Source organism: Lygodium microphyllum, chromosome 9, assembly GCF_053477565.2.
Source record: "Lygodium microphyllum isolate KBCC chromosome 9, Lygodium_microphyllum_v1.1.10, whole genome shotgun sequence".
Classification (NCBI taxonomy): Eukaryota; Viridiplantae; Streptophyta; class Polypodiopsida; order Schizaeales; family Lygodiaceae; genus Lygodium; species Lygodium microphyllum.
In genome coordinates this window covers 20,585,879-20,601,323 of record NC_141143.1, presented here as the reverse complement: position 1 = coordinate 20,601,323, position 15,445 = coordinate 20,585,879, and the positions used below count along the sequence as shown (strand labels likewise).

At 39.8% G+C, this 15,445-nt stretch overlaps 1 protein-coding gene across 1 annotated transcript; it reads right to left on the bottom strand.

Annotated features, from left to right (window-relative positions):
• Positions 1–3,338: 3,338 nt before the first annotated feature.
• LOC148030848 (pentatricopeptide repeat-containing protein At3g09040, mitochondrial-like) lies at positions 3,339–5,942 on the bottom strand. Its single transcript, XM_087685850.1, has one exon. The coding sequence runs from the start codon at positions 5,940–5,942 to the stop codon at positions 3,339–3,341; it is 2,604 nt and encodes an 867-aa protein (XP_087541976.1).
• Between the last annotated feature and the right edge of the window lie 9,503 nt (positions 5,943–15,445).

The following is a 15,445-nucleotide window of genomic DNA, read 5'->3' as shown; positions in this document are numbered from 1 at the left end:
ATACATTCTAAATAAGTTAAATGAATCCCTACAAATAAACAAATTGTAAAAGTTGGGCCAATGCTAAAAAGAGAGTTGTGGAGGTGAATATATTTGATGTGGTTGCTAAAGACCTTCTTAGCAATATTGAGCCAAAGGGTGGTTTAAGATTGCAATTTGCTATGTTTTGATGAGATACAGAAATTCGACAATGCATTCAGATACTTTGTAGAAGAACACAGAGCAGACAACCCTGCTCTGATAGGAAAACTTGGGGTTGGAAAAAATGACGTTGATTTTAGTTGGAAGGGTAGGCTCAAACCATCATGCAAAGCGATGTTGCTGACACAGGAGGCTAATTTCGTTGGATATGGGGGCTCTCATTGCTGGTGCCAAGAATCGAGAAGAATTAGAGGACTGCTTCAAAACTGTACTGAAGCCTGTTCCAGGATCTGATGGGCGATTTGTTCTCTTCATTGATGAGCTTCATACGATTGTTGGAGCAGGAGCTCAAAAATGGAGCACTGGATGCCGGAAACTTTTTGAAGCCAATATTCGGACAAGGTGAACTGCGCGCGCCGTATAGGAGCACCAACCTTGACTAAGTAATAGTGAGAGTACACAGAAAAAAACGCTGCTCTGGAAAGACGCATCCAATAAGTTCATGTGAGGCTGCTATCTGAGGAGGATACGAACTTGGTTCTTAGGGATTTGAGAAAGAGTTATGAACTACATCATGGGGCTGGAGTTTTCTTGGGAACAGGTGTATGATCATGAAGAGGAGGGGCTGATTAAGACTGGAACAGAGCACGAGCATTGTTTGTGGGGCTGCAGAGTGGACTGCTCTGCTTGGAAATCATCATCACTAAGGAATGAAGCACCCTCAAGAGACGAAATCCGACATCATTACTCACGCCCAGACCACCATGGGGACACAAGCTGGACATCCTCTAGCGGACCCTGAGAACATGTGCACATGCAAACCTACACCTGTGGGAAATATCAGCGTGGTCACCATGTATAATTGGATCCAAGTTCCAGATGTGGTCGTCAGGTGCAAGCAAGTTGCACGAGCTCTATGGGACAGCAAAGCCTTAACATACTCAAATCTGACATAGGGGTATGCTGGCATCGGAGGTTCAACAGTACAACATACCAGAAGAAGAAACTACCACATATACTAACCGAGACAATACTTAATCAAAGAAAAGGGATACTCATATATTCCAACGATGTATCACAGGGTTCAATAACAAACCCGAAGCATGGAGTACATCCCAAAGGGTAATCGCTTAGAGATAATATATAACAATGGGCTAGACAATCATGGCTGCCATCACAGCAATACAATGAATGGAATAATATGGGGGTTATCTCAGAGCATGGAAAAGCTAAGAACCCAAACAAAGGGTCAATTGAAGATAAGAGATGGAAGGGAAGGGGTGAGGAACACAACACTTCTTCCCTGATCCTTTTCTAGCTTCTAGTGCCCATGGTGTCATAAAGTCCATCAGCCATAATCTATGGCTAATCCATCTAGGCATTGTAGCCACGTAAGTAGCCCAAGAAATTTGGATAGGCACAGTCTAAGTAGAGGATGGAAATCTCTATGTTGGAGTGGCCCATGAAGTGTGTGACAAGCGCCATAAATAGAGGATGGATATCCTTGCGTTTGAGTGGTCGATGAAAAGTGTGGTGGCACTCCATAAGCAGAGAATGGATATCCCTATGTCAAAGGAGCTGTAGGTACAATGCCAAGGGAGCAACCCAATCATCCCAAGATAGACATATGTGCTCACTTGTGGGTGCATGTAAGGTATGGTGCTGATGGGTGGTATTCTCAATAAAAGTGTACCTTGGTGTGAAGTGATATTCACCTACAGATAGCTAACGTGTGGAACTTTTAAAAAAAGTACTTTGAATGGAAACACATGATCCTAATCCTATTGTGCTTGTACAAATGTAGAATTTAAAGCTAAGCTATTAAATGCAAAAGAAAGAGAATCTGCAAAAGAGGGCAAGATGGGAGGGAATTGTAAATTATGAATACCAACTCCATGCTCAAATGAAATAGAGAATACAATGTTAGGTATACTTGTGGATATACATCTATATCCAAAATCTTTTCTATTAACATTAAAATATTCAAACCCATCATGATCCAAATCCTACACACGAAATAGAAACAAAGAATCATTTTGATTCATCCAACTCAAAGGGGTTATAAAGACCTAGCATCATACCTGGCTATGATAGAGAAGATGGGCCTTAGCCATTGTCTAGATCTAACATCAAGCCTCCACAGATGACAAAGCCTGAGAAGGCATTGTACCTTCTCAAGAGGAATAAGTCTTAGCCATTGAGAGTTGTTTACATGTCATTTGTGTATCTCACATAAACCAAGGCTTCATGGCAATGGCATGATACTCTTTAGAAGAGCACGAACTCTGATACCAGGTCCAAGGAGATGTCAGAATGTGTCATCCACCTGAGACAAAACCCGAGTGCTATAACCACCAATCGGAGCAAGCAAGCAGCAAAATGCAACCTGTACAAGTGTGTCAGGCTGACAGAGATGTCCAGGAGCAGGCAGCAACAGTACGACTTAAAACTGAGCAAAAACACAGCCATCTACACATGGCAGCAACAAGGATAGCCTGAAAGGGGGCTGCAACTGTTGTGCAGTCAATTCCAAGCATGCAAAGTGAACAGCAGCCTTGATTAGAAGCAAAAACCGCAAGCAGATAGGTCACAATGATGGGGCAAATGCTGAACTCAGCAGGCAAATCGTAAACATAGCTACAGGACAACTCCTAAAGTGATCTACTATTCGCCATCAGCTAGAGATGTAACAACAATCAAAGAAGGGTTGGCATTTGCATGGTGAAGAAGGCTAATGGCTGAAATGAACAGGATGCTGAGAGACTAAGCGCACCATCCCTATATAGGTAAAAGAACCAACCGGTAGAGTTTGCTTATGGGAACTCAGAAACTCTTTGTAGCATTTAAGTTTGAGTTTTGACTTCAGGTTTAATGAGAGGTGCTCCTTTTTTAAGTTAACACTTCCTGAATATACTTTTGATTGGTACAAATTTGCATAACTTTGTCTTTGAAGAAAACAAATTAAAGGCACTATTTTACAAAGAGAGCCTTGTTGCCACAAGATCATTGGGGGTTACAGGTGGTATGGTGTTTTTTTTTTGGGGGCAGGGGAGGCAAAGAATTTAGGGGTGGTGGTGTGTTTTACAAGCAAAATATATTTTTAATGTTGCAGATTTCTTAAGACTTGTTTAAGGCTCCCAATATTCAAGATGATGTTGCCATGGATTTGAACATTGATGCAGTATTTTGCAAGTTGGCTAATGATACAAATTCTTTGTCCCTATATGATTAACCATCTTTTGTATTAATTTTGCATCATCCCAACGACCAGCATTCATGTATATCTCTGCCATCAGCAAGTATGCAGAAGCACCCTCTTGATTCATTTGAACAAGTTGTTGGAAACAACGCAATCCCACCTCCACTTCGCCATGAATTTTACAAGCACTGAGGAGGGCTGTCCAGATTTCTTCCTTGTTTGCAAATTCCTGTAAGGATACAGTCAATTTCTCTGCCTCCAAAATATGCCCGGATCGTGCAAAAAGGTCAACCATAAGAGTATAATGAGATAATGTTGGTTCAATGTTATAGTGTTCTTTCATGAGTGTCAAATACTCTTGGCCCTTGGAAATGAGACTTGCATGACTGCAAGAAGCAAGAAGACATGTGAATGTGATGGAATTTGGTTTCACACCCTCTCTTTGCATATTCTCGAAAAATTGTATGGCCATGTCACTATTATGGTTCTCGCCATACCCATTAATCATCGTGGTCCATGATATAACATCTTTGCCAGGAAGCTTGTCAAAAACCCACCTTCCCTCTTCAAGCAAACCACATTTGCAGTATATATCTATCAAAGAATTCCCCACAGATGTTTCCAGACCTCTTTTTATCAAATCAGTGTGCATTTTTTGACCAGCTTCTAAAGCTCCGACTATACCACAAGCTTTCAAGCTGGATGCAAATGTTGCAGCAATTGGAGAGACATGCTCCAGATGCATTTGCTGTAAGTGATCCGATGCCTCATGAAAGCCATATTCAGTCATATCTGCAATCAATGCAGTCCAAGATACTGCATTTCGAGCTGGCATTTGGTTAAAAGTGTTGCGTGCTTCAATAAATGACCCACATTTCACATACATGACAACCATCATACTCTCAACAATTGGATTGTTTCCTAACCCTCTCTTGACAATCTCAGCACAAAGTAACCTGCCTTTTTCTATGGCTCCTAGGCTACTGCAAGCTTTCAAGCCACAAACAAATGTGACATCAGATGGAACTACACTTTCTGACTGCATTTTGTCAAAGCAGTTCAATGATTCTTGAGCGAGCCCATTTTCAACATATCCTGAAATCAATGCATTCCATGAAACCAGATCGCGAGTTGGCAGCAGCTTAAATACCTGGCGTGCTTCCGCAAGCAAACTACAATCACCATACATGTCTACCAAAATGTTTCCAACAAAGATATCAGTTTCAAATCCTTTTTTAGTGACTTCAATGTGAAGCATCCGCCCTCTTTCTGCATCCCTCAGTCTGGAACAAGATTTCAGCAGTATAATAAAGGTACAATAATTAGGTTGTATGGATTCCCATAGCATTTTTTGATAGAGTTGAAAGACCTGCTTCAACTTCTCATTGTCAACATCACTTGAACTCAGACCACTGCACTGGTAATCAATTCGAGGATCAGCATATCCTGCCATTAGTGCATTCCATGATACTACATCTCGAACAGCAAGCTTATCAAACACTTCTTGGGCTTCTGTGATGGAGCCACATTTGCCATACATATCCAGCAATGTGTTGATTATAAAATGGTCATTTTCTAATCCTAATTCTCTGATCTTTGCATGTACTTCCCTCCCTCTTTCAAGGTCTCTTTTGGCACCGCATGCTTTCAAGCAGTGAATGATAGACACAGACTCTATAGACGCTTCCTCTGAACATGACTGTTTGAAACATTTCAACACTTCCTCATCAAGCCCATGTTGGGCATACCCAGACATAAGGGCAGCCCATGAGACTGCATCTCGTGTTGACAGCCTGTCAAACATTTGTTCAGCTTCAGTGAGCAAGTTGCAACAGGCATACATATCTAGAAGTGTTGTTCCAACATATAGCTGTCTTTCCAGACCTCTTTTTGACAACTCAGAATGAACTTCCTGACCTGTTTGTAAGGCTTTTGTTAAGCTACATGCTTTCAAGCAGCAAACATAAGTTACCACAGTTGGAGCAACATCCTCCAGCCGCATTTGTCTAAAACAGCGCAAGGCTTCCTCACCTTGTGCATTATCACCATATCCTGCAATCAATGCATTCCACGAGACGACATCATGAGAAGAGAGCTTGGCAAACACCCCCTGTGCCTCTGCAAGCATGCCATACTTGCAATACATATCCACCAATGTGCTCCCGACGAAAAGATCTCCCTCCGAGCCCCTTGTGGTGATCTCAGCATGGATGGAGATGCCTGTCTCCAAATCATGCAGCCTGGAGCAAGCTGTGAGGAGGCCCACATACATATAACTGTTAGGCTGAACATGGTCCTGTCGCATCAGGCGCCAGAGGAGTAAGGCCTTGTCAGACTGACCACAGTCGACATAAGCTGAGATGAGGGCTGTCCAGGAGTGCGAGCTCCGATGGGGGAGTTTGTCAAAGACAAGGCGAGCATCAGCCAAAGCTCCGCATTCAACCAGAGCAGGTACAAGATGGTTGCCCAGGGTCCTGTGGGTTTCCAGCTGGTGCTGCAGGATAGAGGCGTGGAGCTGCTTGACCTGCCCTAAATTCTTCTCCTGCCTGCATTTCTGCAAGAGGCGGATGAAGTCCGGGACAGCGGGTGGGCCACCGGGCATGGGCCCTCCCCCTCCCTGTGAAATTGGGATGTTGAAGCACATGCATGTTCTCTGTGCTGCACTGCAGAGATTCCTCGCGCTGCATCTGGGTTCTCTCTCTCTCTCTCTCTCTCTCTCTCTCTCTCTCTCTCGTGATCTGGTTATGCACGCCTTGTTCGAGAGGGTAGATGATGATGATGCAACGAGCACTCACTCCGAATCCTTTCGCTACAACTAGCTGCCGGCCCAGGCCCCCAAACCGCGCACTGCACGGCTTTGCTTACTTGCAAAGCCTACTCGTTCACTTTGCAATTTTGTTACCGAAGGGAAGCAATCAACCATCGCACACCCGTCTCTGTTGCTTACCCAAATATGATGCGCTTTGTGCGTTCCACACCTAAAGTGAAAGATCCCATTGATGTGAGCAGAATATTCATTGAGATTCTTCAAATGCAATATGAGATGTCGAAAGAGTGCATACTAATTAAAGAGGTTTGACAAAAAACAATTCCATGGTTATTTTTGAAAGTCTTTTAAACAATGAGAGAGAGAGAGAGAGAGAGAGAGAGAGAGGAGATATTTGGGTGAATGAGAGATTTTAGAGAGAGAGAGAGAGATTCAAACCCTAATCCACCTACATCGACATCAAAACATAACTTCCATTCCTAAAACCCTAACATGCACACACACACAAAAGTCATCCATCTCCTTTGTATTCATTTGTGTTTCTACACATTGCTTCTAAAGGTTTCAAGTAATGGCCTCTAGTATGGTTTTATGCCTTATAGAAGTCACATATAAATGCAACAAAAACGTGCCTTCTTATATAAAAGAAACTAACTAATGTGTTGTTTGGTAGAATATATTAGTAGCTACTTCAAGTTCATATTAGACACGTGTAGAACAATCTATGTAAGAAACTCATGAGACTATTTTGACCAAGCTAGCTTGCTTGAACAAAGGCTTAAGCTTCATTAAGCTTACACATATTGTGGAGGGAGTCATATACTACAATTTCGATCAATGGCATTTGAAGTAGATCCTTATGTCATGACTCTAGATCATCTACTTTACTTTCAACAAGATTCTCTACTTTAGTGCTACACATAGCTAGAAATGCCATTGGGGTTGTAGCCTAGTAGTGGTTTGAGTGTGGGTTCAATATTATTAGTGCATGAGTTCAAATCATGGGTTTTGCTTCCTAGTGGCACACATGTGTTCACATCTAAAAAACACAAGAGTATATGCATTGTTATGCTCCTCCTTTTCTCTTGTATTAAATTTAACTATAGTTGATATCAAGGCCTAAATTTGATAAGATGCCCAATATTTCATATCATAGCTAAGTTGTTTGACATACCTTAAATTCAGTTGGATCAAGCCTCATACTATCAAGAAATCTAGGTATATTGCACATAACATCAATGAAAAACAACTAGTCATATCTTTAACAAAACGTGTCATTTGGACATGTGCAAAGGTTTTTTTTACTTATTTTGATAAGAAAAATAGCCAAAAACAAGCATGACAACTATCAAATTCAAGCATTGTATGGCATGGTAGCAGTAGCACTTGCATCCCTTTAGTTACACTTCATGCAATCGTGTATCATTTTAAAGCATAATGATGCGCAAACATTGCAAAGCTCATGAGGCAAAACTTTAATTTTTATTTGAGCTCACTTTCAAGTGGAATTCTTGGCATATTTCTTACACCATAACAACACATTTTATAAGGAATTTGAGAGTGCATGTGAGTCTATTCATAATCATACTTCTCTCTTAATTCTTACTTAAGCATTGTTGTGATGAAAGAACACTATACTACTTTAGAGTAGTTTCAAGCTATTCTACAAAGATGTCCTAAAGTGACATTGTTAGCTTAGTGAAGTTGTCATGTGCTCATGCAAGCCTATTTGTATCATATCATGTAGATCTTAATTTCAATACATGCCACATATATGTAACGTGTCCACTAGTATCATCCAGGACACGTCTTAGCAGTCCATCGGAAAGGATGTCTAGAAAGCTCTGCCCGGCACTCCCATGGAATGTTACAGGGTTTGCGATCTAGGGCTTTCCGTGTCTGCCACGTAGCGGAAGTATTCCGAACGTTCTCACTTAGGATCGACCTGAATTAGGGTTTTCCTGATTGGTCATTTCTAACAGCAACTAGCGTCGGACCCAAGCGAACTACTTTACGCAGAAACGCCAGGTCCGAAGCGGATACACACTGCACTTGGTTCAAGGAGAATGGGAAACGAGAGGGATGTGAAGCTCAACCTCTCTGCCATAAGGCCAAGTAGCGCTCAACAGAGAGACCTCTCGCGGCGGGTTCGGTCCACATTCCTGGCACAGTCAACAACCCCCTTGGTTAGGGTCAGGCAGGCAGTCGAGGGTAACTAAAGCTGCCTCTCCCTTCAGGACTTCAACCTGAAGTATAGATATCCATTTATCTTTTAATTTATTGATCAAACAAAGCCAAACAGTGCTCTAAAATCTATAGCAAGCACAAGCATTTCCATTGATCGTTTTTGTTGTTGGCAAACTGCTAAGGAATGAATCCTTCCTTTCGAATGCATCCAGCACTCGATCCGGAATGACTTGCAACTTGGCAAGATTCCCTGTATCCGAGGTTAGGACGTACCCTATTAACCCGACTTGGTCAAACCTTAAAGTGCATTGGGTACTTCAGTTTCTAGTCTTTAATCTCCAATTACTCTTCCTTACTCAAGAAGGATATCAAAGTATTCATCCTCTTGCAAGATAACTTGCGTAAGGATTCGCCATCCTCATTGCGAGAATTTGGCATTTCTTCTTGTGATCCAATCACAAGACCATATGATTCCTTTCGAATGCATCCAGCACTCGATCCGGAATGACTTGCAACTTGGCAAGATTCCCTGTATCCGAGGTTAGGACGTACCCTATTAACCCGACTTGGTCAAACCTTAAAGTTCATTGGGTACTTCAGTTTCTAGTCTTTAATCTCCAATTACTCTTCCTTACTCAAGAAGGATATCAAAGTATTCATCCTCTTGCAAGATAACTTGCGTAAGGATTCGCCATCCTCATTGCGAGAATTTGGCATTTCTTCTTGTGATCCAATCATAAGACCATATGACTCCGTACTTGCTGCGCAAGTCCCGCATCGTACTATGCGATAATGGAGTCACGAAACAATCCGTTTCAGGTTCTTTAAGCTGACGTCGTTAGACTTAGGGTTTCCTAGCTTTATTTTTGTAAGAATCTCAGGGACAAACCCTAGTTCCTTTTACAATTACAATTTACTGACCCTACATTCAGGGAATGTGGGCAAGTATTTAAGGTATAGGCATTTCTTAGAATTTAACTCATTCCCAACGAATATTTCATAGCATAGGTATTTTTAAGTTTATATCAATTTGGTTAACTCTAGAAGATAATTTCGAGATTACTTCCACATGATTTGTTATCTATGTGTCAATTGATTTTTCAATCCTAAACTTTATCGATTTGAGGTTAGGTTAATTCCAACTAATCTTCCCTTTTCTTTGCGAACAAAACTCATGCTAAATAAGCAACCTTTTTCTTGCTAAGTTATGCAGTTAACAACAATAATTTCATAGAGTTTATGCATCGTAAGAGTCATTTCATGATTTGCACTTTCCATGATGATTCATTGTAAAAAGAATAGGGGTTAATAGTGCGAGATGCAATTTTATACATGTAGGCTTAACCGAAGTGTACTATTTTAATGGGTAATAATCTAGCTCATAATTTATTTCAATGCATAAAGCTATTTGCAAATTTACGTTTATACTTTATTTATTTTACATGTTCCATTAGATGTATTAATGACTAAATTCCTTCGTCGTGAATAACTAGGATAAAATATATCATATTTCTAACAACTAACCTTGCATGATTGAATTACAACGATATAAAATAAAAATTAAGAAGGAAAACCTGGTTTTGGGGTGAGATATCCACATGGATACCGGGAGGTGACCCTCCCGCGGCGGCTGCGCCTTGGACTTTCTTAGGAGGCATCGCAATTATAGTCCTTCGAACGTGGAAGCAGCTTTACACTCCTTTTTGGAATTCCACCGTTGCTCCCTTGCACCTCAATACTTTTCTTCTCTTTTTCGAGTAAGGGAAAAAATCAAAGTCTCGATGGTATTTTGAAAAGGGTAAGGAACGGCTAAGGGTTTTAACCACGGGAGAAATGGGGAGTAATCCCTAAGTCCAAGAGAAAGGCTTAAGAAATTTTATAAAGCACGCGGTTTTTAAAACCCACGGGAAACATGGGAAGACTAAGGAAAAAAGAAACCTTATGAGCTTTAAACATGAGGGGATCTTCAATATGTCACAAGGGAAGGGGGATAAGGGATTTTACACACAGAGGTTTTCAATATGTCACGGACAAGGGCTTAAGGGTTTAGACACGGGGTTTCAACACCCATGAAAAAAAAAGGCTAAAGGTTTATAAAACACAAAGGGGGTGGGTTCCAAGGCCTAAGAGGAAGGGGCTTATAGTTAAATCACAGGGGGGGTTCCAAAATACCATAGAAAGAGCTTGTACGGGTTAAAACCGGGGTTCCACCACCCATGGAAGAAGGGCAAATAATGCTTTAGACACAGGGTTGTTTTTGGCTTAAGGGATAAGAGGGGTGACAAGACCTTTAGAGCCTAAAGGTTTAAAGGATAAGGGGAATGATAAGATGGGGGAGGGGGGGGGGTGAAAGGTTTTCGAAATGCACAATTGGTGCGCAGATCGGTCGCAGTATGCTCACGTAGTGAATCCCGGAAGGTCCCCAAGAACAATGAACTCTACCTTTTTGCACAAAAAACAATGTAAAAGCATGAACGACAAGAAGCAAAAGACCAATTGGGTTCAATCTCCCCCCATGCCTTGTGTGAGCGCTTCACAAAGCATGTATTTTATGTATATTTCCATCTTCATGCTCAATAATAGCCCAATTTACAAAAATATGACAAGCTTTTAGCTTTTGAGTTTGCTTTCTACAAAAATAGGAAATAAAGCTAATGGACGGTGCCCATAGAGTCTGGCACGCCCAATCTCAATGTCCAAATAGAAATAACATATCCGTGTGCATAGGCGCATACAAAATAATAATCAATAATTGATGCCTCAATAGACATAACAAAATATAGGCGTGGCGCCTATCAAAATATAATCCAAAGGTCGAATACTCGTTAGACTCCAATGCTTTCCTCTGCCACTGCTCCTATCTCTACACATCAACTGAAGCATTCACAATCGTTAGTAAAATAATACAATTAAACCGACAAAAGTGAATACCTAGCAATCTTCAGCTACATAAATAAATCAACTGGTTAGAAATAAATCCTAACCTTAATTTATTACGAGTGCGCACTCTAAACTCATAAACGTTTATTAATTTAATATGCATTTTGCGGAATCACCCGCTATGGAATCACCCATGTACACACTAAATTAATGAAACGCCCGAAAAGGACAGGCGTCCCCATCAACTTCTCGCACAAAGAATCCTCTTTGTGTATGAGCCCCGGTCATCTAAGTTTACGGAATCCACCGTGGAATATGCCTCGTGGCATCATACCCCCGGGGTGGGATAGCAATTGACCTCAATTGCTATTAGCTCAATGTGGAGCTAACAGAGTAGGGAAAGCATTTAAGTCTCTAGCGTGCATCCATTGTGCTTCCTCTACAGGATGGTTCTTAAATTTTACTAGATATCTAGAATACCTTCGGCCAGTTCTAGTGGTCATGTAGTCAGTGTCTATGATGGCTTCTGGTTCAAGTATTTCAGTCTCTTCCTCTAATAAAGGTGGGTTTTCATAAACAGGGTGGATAGGTAATTGGCCTCTAAATGGTCTCAATAAACTAATATGAAATGTATTGTAAATTTTCCAATGAGATGGTAATTCTAACTTGAATGCATTATCATTAATTTTATGAATGATTCTAAATAGTCCATAAAATCTAGGAGCTAATTTGACAACTGGATGTCTATCTACACTTTGCAGTCTACGTTTTTCTATTCTCAGCCAAACATAATCATCAACTTTGAAATTCATGGCTTGTCTTTTCTTGTTAGCTTGTTTGGTATATGATTGCTGGGCTTTAGCAATCATATTCTTAACCTCATCAAAAATAGTATTATGCATACTAGCAATATCATCAACACTCTGAATTCTATTAGACAAAGATGCAACAGGTGTAGATAATCTATATCCATAAATGACTTCAAAATGTGCTTTCTTTGTAGATGTGTGCTGTGTATTGTTATATGCAAACTGTAATAAATGCAAATGAGTGTCCCATGTCTGAGGTTTAGAGATAGTATATGCACGTAAAAGATCTAGAATGGTGATGTTTGTGGCTTTTGTTTGTCCATTTGTTTCTAGATGAAATGTAGATGAAAAATCAATCTTTGTGCCTAGATTAGCAAACAGTGTAATCCAAAAATTGTTACAAAATCTAGAATCACGATTTGAAATGATAACTTTTGGCAATCCATGGTTAGTAAAAACAGTTTTCAAAAATAATTGTGCTGCTTGTGATGTTGTTAAAGTTTTCTTACATGGAATGAAATATGCTTGCTTACTAAATCTATCTACAACTGTCCAAATCATATCATGGTTAGATTTAGTATTTGGTAAACCAATAATGAAATCCATAGAAATATGTTCCCAAGGTTTAGATGGAATAGACAAAGGCATTAGTAATCCATACTGTTTACCATGATGTCTCTTTATTCTTTGACAAATCAAACATTCAGAAACGAAATTAGATACATCTGCATCCATATGCGGCCAATAAAAATCTTCTGTTAACATACGTAAGGTAGATATGATACCTCTATGACCTTGATATGGGGGACAATGAATTTCATTCAAAACAAAAGATCGGAATGGAATAATAACACACAGTCTCTTTTCATAAAACATAAATCCATCATTATATGACAATGAATCAACAGGAATGAAATTATTTTGAACTAGTTTATGCCAATCAGAATGAAAAGTAATATCCTGGTGATATGTATCTTTCATAGCAATCAAAGAATCAAAAGATATGACAGAAATATTATGAATTGCAGGTCTTCTACTCAATGCATCAGCAACTATATTTTCTTTTCCAGGTTGGTATTGAATGATAGGATGAAAACTTTGAATAAAGGAAGCCCATTTGATATGACGGTCAGAAATTTGGGGTTGGCTAAGTAAATGTCTAATGCTTTGCTGGTCGGTCTTTATCATGAATTCTGAAGCCATTAAGTAGTGTTTCCACTGTTTTAATGATTGTACAATTGCTAATAGTTCTTTGTCATATGTTGAATATTTCAGCTCAGAGGGTTTCAGCTTACAACTAGAATATGCTATAGGATGATTGTCTTGCATTAGTACAGCTCCTATTCCTGATCCGCTAGCATCGGTCACAACTAGAAAGAATGGTCTATTAAAATCAGGCAACTGTAGAACAGGGGCATTGGTTAATGCACGTTTCAGTAAGTCAAAGGATTTCTGCTGGTTTTCGGTCCATTGATAAACAATTCCTTTCTTTAGAAGTTTGGTTAATGGTAAAGCAAGTAATGAAAAATTACACACAAACTTCCTATAGAAACTAGCAAGACCAAGGAATGAGCGTAGCTCATGCATGTTTTTAGGAACAGGCCAATGCAATATTGCATCAATTTTCTTAGGATCAACTTTAATTCCTTCAGATGATACAATATGACCTAAATACTCAATTTCTGTCTTAAAGAATTCACTCTTGTCAGGATTTGCAAACAATTGATTTTCTTTCAGTAATTGAAAAACTAATGACAAATGCTCATAATGCTCTTTCTCATTGTGACTAAAGACCAAAATATCATCAAAGAAAACAATCACACAGTACTGATATTTCAAAAAGATATGGTTCATCATTCTACTGAAGGTGGCAGGTGCATTAGTCAATCCGAATGGCATGACTAAGAATTCGTAATGGCCAAACTGTGTTCTGAATGCAGTCTTAAATATGTCAGATTTATCTAGCCTCACCTGATGATATCCAGACTTAAGGTCAATTTTACTAAATATAGAAGATCCTTGCAGTTTGTCCATAAGGTCATCAACTCTAGGTATATGATACCTATTCTTTACAGTGATCTTATTTAAAGCTCGGTAGTCAATACACATACGATAGGTATTATTCTTTTTCTTGACTAAGAGTACAGGTGCACCGAATGGAGAACTGCTAGGTCGAATTAAACCTCTATTTAGTAATTCTTCAACTTGACTATGGATTTCTTTTTGCTCTATCTGATTGTGCCTATATGGTGCTTTGCAAGGTGGTTGTGTGCCAGGGATCAAATCAATCTTATGGTCTTCTGGTCGTGAAGAAGGTAAACCTGGTGGTAGGTCTTCGGCAAAACATTTCTTAAAATATGCAAGAAATTCCTTATGCCTAGGGTGCATATGATTTTCCTTTGCGTGCAATTCATTCACCCAAATGAGATATGATTTACTACTCTTGCGTAATGCACGTTTAGCTTGGGTATGCGAAAGCAGTGGAAAAACATTAGATACATGCATACCATATAATGTAATAGATTTTCCTTGAAAATTAATATTCATTGTGTGTGTGGAATAATCTATATCTGGGTTATGCTAGTGTCGCCAAGGCATTCCTAAAATAATGTCACTTGACTGTAATGGAACAACTAAGAAATTTCTTCTTTCAAGGTATGAACCAATTTGAATCTCTAAATCTTGAACTTCTTGTGTGCCATTATACCTAGTGCCTAAAAATGCAGCTTTTATGTGATAATGCATAGGTATAGTCTATAATTTTAATTCCTTTACCAATTTTGCTGAAATAAAGTCATGAGTACTACCGTCATCATGTAAAATAGTCATTTCCTTTCCATGTACCAAACATTTCATAGCCAATAATGAATGTGGAGTAGGCATACCTGGTAAAGTGTCGGAAGTAGTAGTGTCATCCTCATCTTCAGTGAAATCAGGCATATCCTCACGCTCGTCTTCGTCCATGGCTCCAAGATAGTTAATATGTGCTGGTGGCTTCTTTGAATGACAATTTGCTGCGAGATGTCCCGACTGGTGACATTTATAGCATACTATTGGCTTGGCTTTGGTTACATTATTTGCATTGGCTAGAAGTCTGGCTACATTTGGATTGGCTTGTGGAATAGGCTTAGGATTTGGATTGACATTGGATGGTAATGCAGGTGGTTTAGCTAAATTCTTGCGGAAAGATGGTGAAGAGAAACGACCTGGATTAAACCTTCTAAACTTGGAATTGAATTGTTTAGATCCATAATTACCATTGGCTTGGAGTTGCTGTGGTCATCTGTCTCTACCGCGTAACTTATCTTCAGTGTCGTGAGCTAGTGAGATAGCGTCTTCAAGGGTAGCAGGCTTGAACATGTTCACTTCAGCGTAGTAATGTCCAAGAAGTCTAGACATATACTTCCGCTTATGTGTCGTCTCTGGTACGTCTTCAAGCATGCGTAGCTGTAGGAGTGCATT

Excerpts from the sequence above, each read along its gene's own strand:
- LOC148030848 (XM_087685850.1), bottom strand. The coding sequence starts at position 5,942 with ATGCCCGGTGGCCCACCCGCTGTCCCGGACTTCATCCGCCTCTTGCAG.